Source organism: Python bivittatus, unplaced genomic scaffold (assembly GCF_059951505.1).
Source record: "Python bivittatus isolate LINGU-HERP-01145 unplaced genomic scaffold, Pbiv_v1 ctg000030_np1212, whole genome shotgun sequence".
Classification (NCBI taxonomy): Eukaryota; Metazoa; Chordata; class Lepidosauria; order Squamata; family Pythonidae; genus Python; species Python bivittatus.
In genome coordinates this window covers 3,648,254-3,660,777 of record NW_028277031.1, presented here as the reverse complement: position 1 = coordinate 3,660,777, position 12,524 = coordinate 3,648,254, and the positions used below count along the sequence as shown (strand labels likewise).

The following is a 12,524-nucleotide window of genomic DNA, read 5'->3' as shown; positions in this document are numbered from 1 at the left end:
AGCCTGCCGATCGGAGCGTACTGGAATTTTCAGCTTGTTCCTGTTCTGGATGAATTGGGCTTGTCTGGAGAATCTCAAGGACGTGGGATATCTTTCCGGGCTAAATGTTTTCAAAAAGGTCTGCAAGGCTAGCCAGTGAAGACACTGTTTGGAGCTGAGGGTCAGCCCTCTTCTGAAGTCTCACTGCCCAGAGAAAGTGGTATGTCCAAGAGAAGAAAGTGTACTCGGTGTCGCTAATGTCCAAGAAAAATGCTTGGCCAATTGACTTAGTTATTGTAAGATCAGCAGGGAAGGGAAATTCCTGGAGAGAAGGTGTGGTCCTAGGTATAACTCTCCCCAGTGATATCTGCCCGTCCCACATGCTTCAGGACCTTTCTGTGAAACTCTACCATCTAATGGGACCCAGGATGCAAGCTTCTTCTGCGTGGCACCTGCCCTCTGGAACTCTCTCCCCGCCTGAGATATGGCTGGCTCCAACCCAGTTGGCCTTCGGAAAGGCTGTGAAACTTGGCTTTTTCCTCAGGCCTTGGGCCCGGGGTTGATTGGAGTTCCCATCTGGAGAGGGGGATGAAAATGCATTCCTGCTCATCTATTAATGTTTTGGATTTTAACTGGGATTTTTAGCTTGTTCTGTTTTTTGCGTCTACGCCGGCTGGAATTGCAGTGTTTGAGTTGGGTGGCCATATAAATTGTTTGAATGAATGAATGAACTCCACCAATGGGCTGATGAAAAGGATCATGCCCTTTGAATTAAAAACAGGATGTTTGCTCATTTTTTACCTCACTTGATGTGTAAAAATATTGTCCTGATGGTTATCTGCACTTAGGTTTGGAGGAAGATGAGAGTAGATTCCTTGGATCAATTTGGATGAACCTTTTATCCTGTTAGTAGAATATTTGGCTTCCTCGAGTGGCACACGATGTGCCTTCCATCTTTTTGCCTCAATATTTCATTTATTCCTGAGATTCTTGTCATTCAGTAAGAGGGGCTTGGTGTCAGCGTTGCTCTTGAAGGAAAGACTTTCTTGTGGCTAAGCGTGTCCTCCTCGAGGTTTCTTTTGTGCTAACCTGCATGTAAATACAGCATGCGCTCTTTTTTTCCCTACCCATTTGGGCAATGTATATTTTTCCCTAATTCGCTCTTCCCTTGTTTATCTTTGCACTTAAGCCTGGGGTCTAATTTGGACTTTTTGCAGCTGATGAGCAGTTTAGAGGGGTAGGGCAGCAATTTTGAGGTAGATTTTGATTAACGCTTGCAAGAAAATCTCCTTAGCAAATTGCCATGTTAATCAAAGTTAATTAGGTTGTGGAAGACTTGTCCCTCCTCTCCCATACCAAGGAAGTGGATTTTTATTTTTAAACAAGATAATTTGGGGGATTGTATGAAGGAAGGTCCCGGGTTCAGCTGGATTACCTTATGATGGGACAGCCAGAGGCTCCACATGGACAAGGGGATGACGTATTTAAAGTGAGCAGATACAGCTTCTCATTCCTTCCCCAAGGCTTGTTGGCTGCTGGTGGGTGGGGATATGTTTTTAGTTGTTTTCCACCAAAAAACCTGCAAGAAACCATGGCTTGGTTTCTCACAGTGTGCCATTAAACCTAGCCCTGAGATATTTGAGGGGCCACAAAAGCTGAGTTCAGAGCTCTCATGCAGGCTATACGTTATTTATCCTTGCTTTTGATGACGGTCCCTTGTTGATGCAGGCAGAAGATTTCAACTGATGCATTCAGGCAACCCTTCCAAACTATTTGTGTCAAAAAAAACCCCCATGCTTCCAAGCTTTGGGGGAGAGAAAATTAACCCAAACGTGTGATTGTGGATGGTCATTCTTTGTATGGAGTCCTATAGCTTTCATATATACATATATATTGGGGCAGGTTAAAGAGGTCCCCTGGTTAGCAACATCTTCATTGATCAACTAAAGCAAATTAAGTGCATAGGTCAGTGAAACTGATACATCTGCATTTGAGCAAAACTTTAGTGCAGTGTTGTCCAAACTTGGCCACTTAAGATGAGTGGACTTCAACTCCCAGAATTCCCCAGCCAGCCATGGCTGGCTGGGGAATTCTGGGAGTTGAAGTCCACTCATCTTAAAGTGGTCAAGTTTGGACAACACTGCTTTAGTGAATGGTGATGCCCTGAATGTTTATTTTAGAAGAGGGGCCCATCATTCACAGTTTATACATACCTTTGGCAGTCATAATTACTTTATTGATTATGAACATAATGATATTTTCATGGGTTATAAGAGCCAGCTTGGTGTAACGGTGAAGGTACCAGGCTAGAACCTGGGAGGTGGTGAGTTCTAGTCCTGCCTTAGACTTGGAAGCCAGCTGGATAACCTTGGGCCAGCCCCTCTCTCTCAGCCCTAAGAAGAAGGCATGGACAAGCCTCTTCCAAAAATCTTGCTGAGAAAACTGCACGGACGTGTCCATGCCGTTGCTGGGAGTAAGCCTCACTTGAAGTGCACACGTGTACATACGCAGGCTATAACTTAGTAAACCAGTTCACACTGTAGGAAAAGTCACAGTTTGTTGAACAGTCTACAGTTGGCTGCATTTGCACAGCATAATAAAATTCAGTCCATGGTTTATATATACCAAGCAGCCTTCTCCTGTATATTCTCACCTGGGCCTTAATATTGTCTCATGAGGACCTCCTCCAGGTTTCCTCCCCAAAGGAGGTGAGGTGGGGCTCTACAAGGGGGAGAACTTTTTCTCTGGTCGCACCCCATATGTGAAATGCCTTTGCTAGAGGCCCAGCTGGCACCCACATTAGCGTCATTTTAGCACTAGGTGAAGACTTTCTATTTTCCCAAGCTTTTTAACTGGCTTTTAATTGTCTTTAATTCATGCAGTTTTAGATTTTGAAAGTCCACTTGCTGCCGCCTAGTTTATATGGTGTTTTCATTTTGCATTTCATTTGATTTGATTTTATTTATATATGTTTTTATTCAAATTGTATCTTTTAGTGTGTTTTATTGTAAACTGCCCCCAAAGTTTTGGCTATTGGGTAGTCTAAACATTTTAATAAATAATAAAAATAAATACCTATGACATAGTTGGATTGCCACAATACACAGAGTCACAACTGAGTGAGCCACACACCTGACTTTCTCTTGATTTTTGGCTGCAGTGTGCAAGGTTCAGACTTAGGTGGGATGCGGTTCTGGTAGTTGGGTTCACACATTTTGCTAAGCCATGATTTAGATTACCTGCACGTGGGCTGACTTTGCAACTGAGTTGAGAAGCCTGACCTTCTAGGCTATTTATTGTTAGTTTTGCTTTAAATATCTGTTGTTAATGTTATCTTACATTCTTTTGTAATCATGAATAGACCTTGGTAGTTAATGGTGTAGTATATTAAATACATAAGAACTGTCATAGAGCAGAAATGACCTATCCTCTTCCTTGGTTTCTGCTCTGGGTATTCAACATTTTCCCAGAAGACTAGGTTCCTTCTGTAAAGTCCAAGCAGTTCTTATTTTTACAGCCTCTTTCGGATGCAGACTTGACGTTTGTCATTGTCATTTATTTCAGAGACTTTGTTCGGAAAGCTCCAGCTTTCAGAATAAAGCCTGCATTGCATTGTCCTTCCTGAGCTCCTTGTGGAAACCTGGGATATAAATGCAATAAATAAAATAATTTGAAGGTTTATGCATGAAATAAGGCTTTCTTCACTTCAGGAGGCTGCCTTAGGCTGCAGAATAGGAAACTGAACAAGATTCTGCCCTTCTACAATGCTTTTAATTTGCCCTTTAACTTTGAAAATGGCTAGATTGCTACAGAAGTTCTGCTGTTCAGGCGTTGCATGTTAATCTCCTGAATTCCTCCCCACCATTATTGTTGTTGATATTCCTTTCAGTTGTCGCCTTTCTGGTTGCCTACCATCAAAACAAAGCACTTATTGGAGATCGAGGGCTTCTGCCATGCAAGCTATACCTGGAGAATGTGAAGCACTATTTCAAGGGCAGAATCAACATGGAGACATTAAGCTACGCCCCAACTCTGATCTGGTTCTTGGATTGGTCCAACATGAACAGCATCCTCGATGCCTTCGCTCTCATCGGTTTGGCCATCTCAGCTTTCGTCCTGGTCACCGGATGTGCCAACATGATTCTCATGGCTGCTGTATGGATGATCTACCTTTCCTTAATTAACGTGGGACAGATCTGGTAAGCCAATGTGTTTCTTACTTTTCTGCTTGAGGATCCTGGAGAGGTGGACAAACTACTCTGATGGGATACCCCAGGTTTCCCCTCCCGCCTGACTCTAGTTGTTTTAGATTTGCTTTGAATTAAATTAAATGGGAAGTTGGTAGGCTGCAAAGCACCAGTCTCCATCTGAACCTGGATATAAAGGCCTTTTGAAATTCTCCACCAGGACCTCTTCTTCCTCTCCCAGCAAGCCAGAAGAAACATAAAATCCGTCAGGCTGTTGTAGTGGCTGCCCAGGTTTCCCACCCAATTTGTGAGCAGGGCATATGGGCCATTTAACTGATCTTTTTCCCAGGGGAAGGAGAGATTCTCCAGTGATTTCTCAAGGCTGGAACATACCTTGATGGAGAGAGAGCAATGCTACTGGAGATTCCTTCTGAGATCTTCTCTTGGGAAGCTAAGGAGGTGGCAGTCACTGGGGAGAACATTCCTGCAGGAAGTTCACTCTACCAAGGAATCTGCTTGAGAAGTCCTTTCAGTTAAACTGAATGATAGAACAAAATAGAGGAGAACTTATATATTTATTAGCTTTATCCTCCCTCTGTGTTCAGGAGGTGGTCAACCTAATACTCCCATTTTTTTTTTCACATCAAGTAGGTTGGGCTGAGAGATGGTGGCTACATAGGTTATATTTTATTTATATATTTATATATATTTAAATATTTAATTAAATTAAATATATTTAATTAATTAAATATATATATATTTATATATTTATATATATATATATATATATATAAAATATTTATATAAATAAATATATTTATTATAATTTATTTGTATAATATATATGGGGTGAGAGAGAACCAGCTGGCCCAAAATCATCCCAGGAGCTTCCATGGCCAAGGAGAGACTTGAACCTGGATCTCCTCATTCCTAGTCCAGCAGCTTCACCATTGGATCACCCTGGCTCTTGGGCTGAGTGGGGAGGGCTGGCCCAAAAGTCCCCCAGGAAGCTTCCACGGCTGAGCGGGGACTTGAACCTGGGTTTCCCCACTCCTAGCCCAGCACCTTCCCCACTGCCCCCCATTGGCTCTTGGTCTAGCAACTCCTCTGGGGTATTTTTATTTCCAAGGAAGCTTCTGTGCCTCCACTAGTCACATTGTGGCAAAATTCTCACACAAGTGAGCATCCTAGGAATATCCTGAGCAGTAAACCAGGGCTTTGTGACTGGCTAAGCCCACCACTGAAGATATTTTGTGGTGCCAAAATTCCTGTTTGCTTATTGACCTGGACCAATTGTCTGATCCGGTCCTAAAAGGAGCAAGCAGCAGAATTGGAAAGGAAACACAGCAAAGCATTTCAGGAACCTGCCAGCACCATCGAAGGAAAGAAAAGGAGTCATTGTCCTGAGAGAAGGTGGCAGTGGGTGGTTTTCAGTGGAAAAGTTTTAATATGCCCATGATCCATATGCCCATGATCCAAAGAATTCAAGGTTGTGGTGCAATATTTAAGGATTTTCAAGTTATAGCTTGGAACATCAAAGGACGGTGCTGCATTTCTCAAGTATTGGTTCCTACAAAAATGGGGATTTCCACTGTAGCATGGGAATCAAGAAACACCCTTCTGCATTGCAAAAATCAGATTATAAATGTGAACCTGTAGGAGCGGTTCTCCTTGATGGAGAAGGGAAATGCCCTAGGTCCCATGTTCCATAGAACTGGTAGGAGCATCGAGCTGCCAGATGCCAGAGAACTCCCAGTTCATGGCATCTGGCAGCTCGTGAACTTTGACTGATTGCGTTATGCTCACTTTGCTGACTGCCGGGCACACTTACTTTCCCAAATGGAGGTGCAAGCTGAGTCTGTTGCTTGCAACTTTCTTTCCCACAAGGCATCTTTTGAAAACCAGGTCCTTTCAGGCACATGGTTCACTTTAGCGCTGTGGTTTTGTAGAAATTGCTCTGGATATTTGAGACTGGATTGTTAGGCTAAGATTACTTGAGGTTACTGTTCCCCACTCTGTTTGTGCAAAGTGGGCGAAGTCAGTTTTAGCCCACTTGCCAGGTAATTTATGGCAACCGGTGGCTTAATAATCCAGAGTTAATGGCACTTTGATCAAGGGTGATGATAACACAAGGAGGAGAAATATCGCTTTACCCCACTCTCCATTTATCTTCATTTTAGTGATGGCACAATACATAAAAGGGCTGTGTGAATGGTTTCGAAAGGATCCTGTTCCTGAGATTGTTCAGTTGTGGTTATATTTTGTTTTTTCTACATTCAGATTCCCAGCAGGGGGTCAAGACCATGTCATCGTTGTGTTTACCCTGCGATGTCAGTTGCTTAGAGATGGTTGTGGGCGATGCAAATGGAAGTTTGGGGTGAGAAGTAGCACAGTTTTCCCCCCAGTACAGATTGTAAACTGCTTTCTAATGGAAGTTGGACCTGGGAAGTGGGTTCTAGGGGAAATTAATTTTATTTTATCTTCCACCATAGCCAGGCTAGCTAAAAATTCCCACCATGTTTATTTTCTTCAAAGGCCTTTTGGAGTATCCTCTTGAGCCAGTTGTGTCTGATTCTTGAATCTGCAGGTTAAGAAGGTGAAGGCTCCTTTGAGTGAAGCCTGGCCCTTGCTAACCACATAAAATAAAAAGGTTTATTTGCAGCAGTACACAGCTGATTTGCCATTTCCTTTTCCCAGGATTTGTCTTGACTTGGAAGCCCAAAATTGCCTGGAGGTATCTGGGAAGATCCATCCAGCTAGGTGGCAGCCCTCAGCTGACCTTGGAAAGCTAAGCGAGGTTAGACCTGGTTATTCCCTGGCTGGGTCACCACCTGGAATTCCAGGTTATAGGCTAGACCCACAGTTCCCAAATGGTGAGTCATGGTGACCCAGCAAACTCAGAGGGGCGCCATAGGATATTTTACTATTTAATAAATGGAACTGTTAGTGAGGTCACTGTGGCATTTTGGGGCATCACAGCTCACTGTTTGGGAACTCCTGGGGAACTGAGAAAGTTTGGGGACCTCTGGGCCAGAGTGAGAAATCAGAACAACCATCTAAGAAGCAATGACATAATGTTTTCATAATGTTGCCAGGATGGCTCAGAGGATATGTTCCTGTAGTCAACAGCAGTCAAGTCTGACTTGAAGGAAACATTACATTCAGTGTGAATTGAATGAGTTGGTATGGTTGTTCCCCACATTTTTGTCACTTTTGTCACATTAGACATCACAATTGGTTAGTGGCCTTTGGAGAGACTTCGGTGTGTCTTCTGAAAGCTTACTTGCTTTTCTAGTTTGCTGCAGGGCTTCACGCTTTCTTGCCAAAGGAGATCAGATTGTGGGAGGTATGACCATCCTCCCATCCTCCCTCTTTCTATTATTCTAGAAGTCTTTCTCCTGGTTAGCTGTCATAGTGCACACGCTGCTTCTTTTCTTTTTAAAGCAATGTCTGGCTGTTTCTGTTCCTGATTCCTCTGTTTACCCTGGCTCTCCTGTTCCCAGGATCCTCTTGTCAGTCCTTTGTGGGCTCATCTTGGATTCATCTCGCCAATGTTCCTATCCCTTTGGCTAGACTCTGCCACCCACTCTGCTCATGGAAAGAGACCCAAGCCTGTGGAGATCCAGGTCCTCTGTGGCTCTGAAAGGTTTGGGGAATGGAATGAATCTCCTCTTCTGCACAGTAGAGGAGCAATAGCCAGGGCTTAAAGTTGTCCACACAGTTTGGGTCTCCTCTTCCTGTGAATTTATCCCACGTCCCTTTCAGAGGAGGAATTCTGGTTTGCTACTCATGTGCTGACCGGAAAGCAAGAGGGGATGGGCTTTCACACAGAAACATCTGGAGAGGTTTTCCTTGGCACCCAGATCGGTGCACCTGGACATCTCAAGCCTTTTGTTTTCTAGCATGTGGTGTGTCTTCCTTGCTGGACTCAAAATCTTCAATTACTGGATGGGCAGTATGAAGTTAGTAATGGGAAGCCAGTTCAAAGGTAGATAAATGGAGTTTCCCCCTTTCATTTCTGCCAGCAAGGAGCAATTTATTCTTTTTAAGTCCCTTATTTTAATTTTTAAACCATCTATCTGTTTGTTTTGGGGTAGGAGATTTCAGACGCCAAACACTGTTGACTTCACTGCAGTTCTTTTCCACTTTCCTCCAACTGGCTAGAGGATGTTGGAGGAACTGTCTTGGTTTTTATTTTTTAATCTTTTCTAGTCCAAAGGAAGACACTTTTGGGATGGTTGCATTCATTTCCTTTAAGCTCCATCCCTTACAGTAGAGCTTGCAACTGTTTACATTTCTTTGTATTTCTTTCTACTTCGTCTTGCCTATATATGAAAATTCCCCAGTGCCTTTCCTGCATTGACCCCGAGAAGGCAAACGCTCAAGATGTGCAAAGGGCTTCAGATTTCCCAGAAACTGCCTTCCCCAGAGTTACGTCATTTGTCCATCTTGTAGCCCTGTGGATCCCCAGGTGCTCTGCCTGTAGCCTCAGAGTCCATCCACCACAACTGCCTGGTATTACGCAAACCACACATTTTTGTCAGTGAGCACAAGGACTCAAGCTGCTTCCTTGAGCAAAGAGACTTAGTGCGTGAAAGGAGTCGGACTGCCATGAATACGTCTCAGAGGACACGTTTAGGGAGAAAGGAATTTGTTTTAAAACAATGGGAATGGAAAAGAGGGTGTGATGAGGTTTAGCATTACAGAAGTCAACTGGCAGAAGCACAGTGTAAAATTTATTATCTGGTTTCCCAAGGATATGAGTTGGACATGCGCCAATGATTAATTTCTAACTACACTAACATAGCTTGAAAAATCGTGATGAAGCAAAATGGGGTGGTATGAATTCCTCTACTTATTCTACGCTGGTCCTGCATCGCTGAGAGAATTATGATTTTCTGCTGGTCGGTCTATATTATCTGATATGGGCTTATCTGTTATAGGGTAATAATGAATACAGGCAGTCCTCTTTTAGCAACTGCCTTGTTTAGCCACTGTTTGCAGTTACAACAGTGATGAAAAAGTGACCAATCCTCATATTTACAACCTTTGCAAGTCTGTAAAGCAAAGGAAAGCTGAAGCAAGATCATAAGCCCAGTTGTGGTTTCATTTAGCAACCACTTGGCTTAACAACCGAGTTTCCAGTCCTAATTGTGGTCATTAAATGAGGACTACCTGTATATATGTGGATAAAGGATGGAAATAGCATATATTTTAAAATATGTGAGGTGGAAATAGCATATATTTAAAAATATTTCTAAATCAAGAACGCCCAAGTTAACCCTTTTAACAGGGTGGGTTTAGGATTGTAACTATTTTTCTTCTTCCAAAACTGATCTTTGTATTTGAGCTCAGAAACTCCCTGCCAAACCACCTGTCTCACTTCCTCATTAATAACTTCCAGAAAGTGGTGAATAAATTCCTTTTCAGAAAGGTGTTTAGTGTTCATTTTCAATTAAATCTGCTGTTTTAATCAGTGCCCTTCAGTGCACTGATTAAATAGCTTGACTTTAATAGCTTGATTTAAATAGCTTGACTCCTGCTGCATTGTGTCTAATGCTGCGGTTCTTTTGTTACGGGCGGTTTAAAGAAGTAGGACATTTTTAACTGTTGAGCTATTAATGCATGCTGCCTAGAACTTTTTTGGGATAAAAGGGCCTTTGCATGGTTGAAATAGTTTCTAAGGCATTAGAATGCTTAGACTTCTTCCATGAGATCACAGCAGCCCAGCCAAAAACAAGCGTGGCTTCCAGGTATCTCCAGCACTGCCATCTCGAAACTGGATCAACCCATCTAGTGTGTTCTTCTCAAGATAAATTATTAGTGGTCGCTCATTTGGAGGCATTGGGGACCTGGCACCCAAATATTTCTTGGTTATGGCCCCAGGTTTATCCAGTAACCTTTTATCGGAGGCCATATTAGCAGCTATCCTGATGGCTTTCTGAAAGCCGCTAGAACCAAATTCATCTAGAGAACTTTTGGAGGGTGATGGGATGGCCCTGTCAAGGACAGTAGAGTAGGGTTTTTTCCCCCTTGTTGATTATAGTGGTGTATAAAACAAACAGATGAGAGAAACCATACTGTTGAGGGCGGCAGGTAGTTTATCAGTTTGCATGAACTTTGATAGAAGATCTTGCTCAATGGTATTGACTTGTTCCGATGTTTCTAATAAGTCTCTTTGTTGGTGGATAGAATAATGAAAAGTCAGCTGTTCTGGGAAAGTGAGAGATGCACCTGTGCCATGGAAAGTTCCTTGGGAACTGGGACCAGATCTGAACTTCCAGTTTTATTTCTCACACATTTTGTATATGTCTCATTTCAACCAGACCGGGGAAATAGGTGGCCTTCCAGGTGAAGTTGGATTCAACTTTGGCAGTCCAGGCAGTGTGACTAATGAGCAGTGATAGGCTTTGTAGTCTAGTTATTTCTGAGGTATGGGTAAGCACCTTTTGTAGTTGTGGGGGCTGTACTTACTACTTTTTATGGATTCATTCTTGCCTTGGTGGCTGCAAGGTTGAGGCCCGTTTGCAGGTTTGTGGGAAGGAGCAAGTGGGTTTTAAAGTTGGAATGGCTGTTTTGTTGGAAGATGCGTAACCCTTTCCCTCTTGCTTGTGTTTTGGAGGGAAAGCAAATATTTACACTGCTAAACATTGTCCATTTTGTGATCTTGTCAAAAGAAGACAGGGCTTATAGGAGAGGAACATCTTGAATTGCTAGCTGGAGGCACATGTGACAGGACCCTTGCTATTAAGTTTGGAAAGCCATGAACGAGCAGAAGCAAGCCAAAATCTGGTGGGTTTCGTTTGTAAGTTGGAGCTCTCTACTGGATGCAGTTATAGGCAGGCCACCTCTTCTTGAGGTGGTAGCCATCAACCTCCCCAACTGGGAAAAGGGGACAGATAACGTCAGGCGAATCATGACATGATTTTGTAAATGACACATGGCACATGTGATGTCCCTAGGGCTTCTGCAGAAGCTTGTAAGTGCCCCCCAGATCTTCCATAGGAAGTGGATGGGGGCTGGGGTTGCAGGCTTTTTTTGGGCCCCCACCCACAGGTGTGATTTAATTTAATAAAGTCCCGTTGGCCTTTCCCGGCAGTTGAAAGAATAATGTCCAGAGGCGGGCTTGGGTCTTTGGGCCAAAAAAACAAAAAAAATGTTTTTTCCTCCATTGCCTTGAGAAGGTAATTATTGGTTGCAAAGTTTTCTTTTTAATTAAGAAAGGTATAAAAGTGCCACTTGCCACTTTTGACTTAATTAAATCCCATACCTCTCGTTTTTGGTTTGCTGTAAAGGCAAAAAGAAGAAAAGTTAATTGAAACCAGAACTCGGTTTTCCTCTTTGGCAGAATAACCCAGTAGATAGCAGAAGCGGTGACGGAATGGAGACCTTGCTGTGGCTTGTCAAGTGACCCCTGTATATGTGGAGAGTGGGCAGACCTCAACCCGTGTTGTTAGCGAGGCTCCAGAAGCACCTTGTTCAAAGGTGGCAATGCCACCCAGAGCTCCCTGCTTTAACAGAAAGGGTTGGGCTTTCGTGGGGGGAGGCCTCTTGAAATATCTCAAATTTTAAGGGAGGGTTGGGAGGGTTTCATCATGGACCAGGGCAGATATGTGGGCTTGCCCTTTTTAAGTCTTTGGTATGTTATTGAGGCTGTGTGGATGTTACAGGTGCTCCCCCATGATATGGTGGGTTATCAGTGGTGGTTTGGGCAATACCACAGGTTGATGGGAGAGGCATGAGAAACAGTGGCGGTGTAGGCGGCTGGGGAACACCTACATCCTGCCTGAACTCACCGAGGTGGTAGCGGCGTGGTGGCAGGACATGGCTTTTCAGCTTCAGAAGCATGGAAGGAAGTCGGCAGAGCCTGGCACTGCCACGGATCAGCTGGAGAAAGTCAGGAGAGCAGTGGCCTTGTTTTCACCCTCCATCTTGTGGCTGGGGCCAGGGTGTCAACCTTCCCAGGTAGACCAGACAGGAGACACCAACGGATGAGCTAATTCTACTTTATTGTATGCTACATTAATAGAATCTTGCAAGTATGAAAGGACGTCTAACTTATCAGGCTGCCCCCTTTACAGCCTGATAAGTCAGGGAGGTTCCTTTCTGAGTTCCTTCTCTGCCCATTATGCAGCTGCGGACTATGCCTTCTCTTCTCTGATTGCTCCCTAGGCGGCTTTTCTTCCCCCCGTCTCCCAGGATCATTCCCACATACCATTACAGGTTTGAAGTGTGGGTGATGTGGGTTGGAGGCACTGCTCAGGGGTGGTGCAAAGTGGGTTACTGAAGCTCCAGTAACCTGGGTAGGGGCCTATCTAACCCTTGTTGCTTGTGTGTGTTTGGTTGGCTGGATCCTTT

General features: G+C 43.8%; 1 protein-coding gene across 2 annotated transcripts in view; it reads left to right on the top strand.

The window, feature by feature from the left end:
• LOC103050506 (lipase maturation factor 1-like) overlaps positions 1 to 12,524 on the top strand; it is a 30,031-nt gene that overhangs the window by 5,193 nt on the left and 12,314 nt on the right. For both annotated transcript variants that reach the window (XM_088152782.1, XM_088152785.1), the window contains exon 2: positions 3,869 to 4,178. In XM_088152782.1, the coding sequence (XP_088008908.1) occupies positions 3,869 to 4,178 (310 nt within the window). The remainder of the gene's footprint in view (positions 1 to 3,868; positions 4,179 to 12,524) is intronic.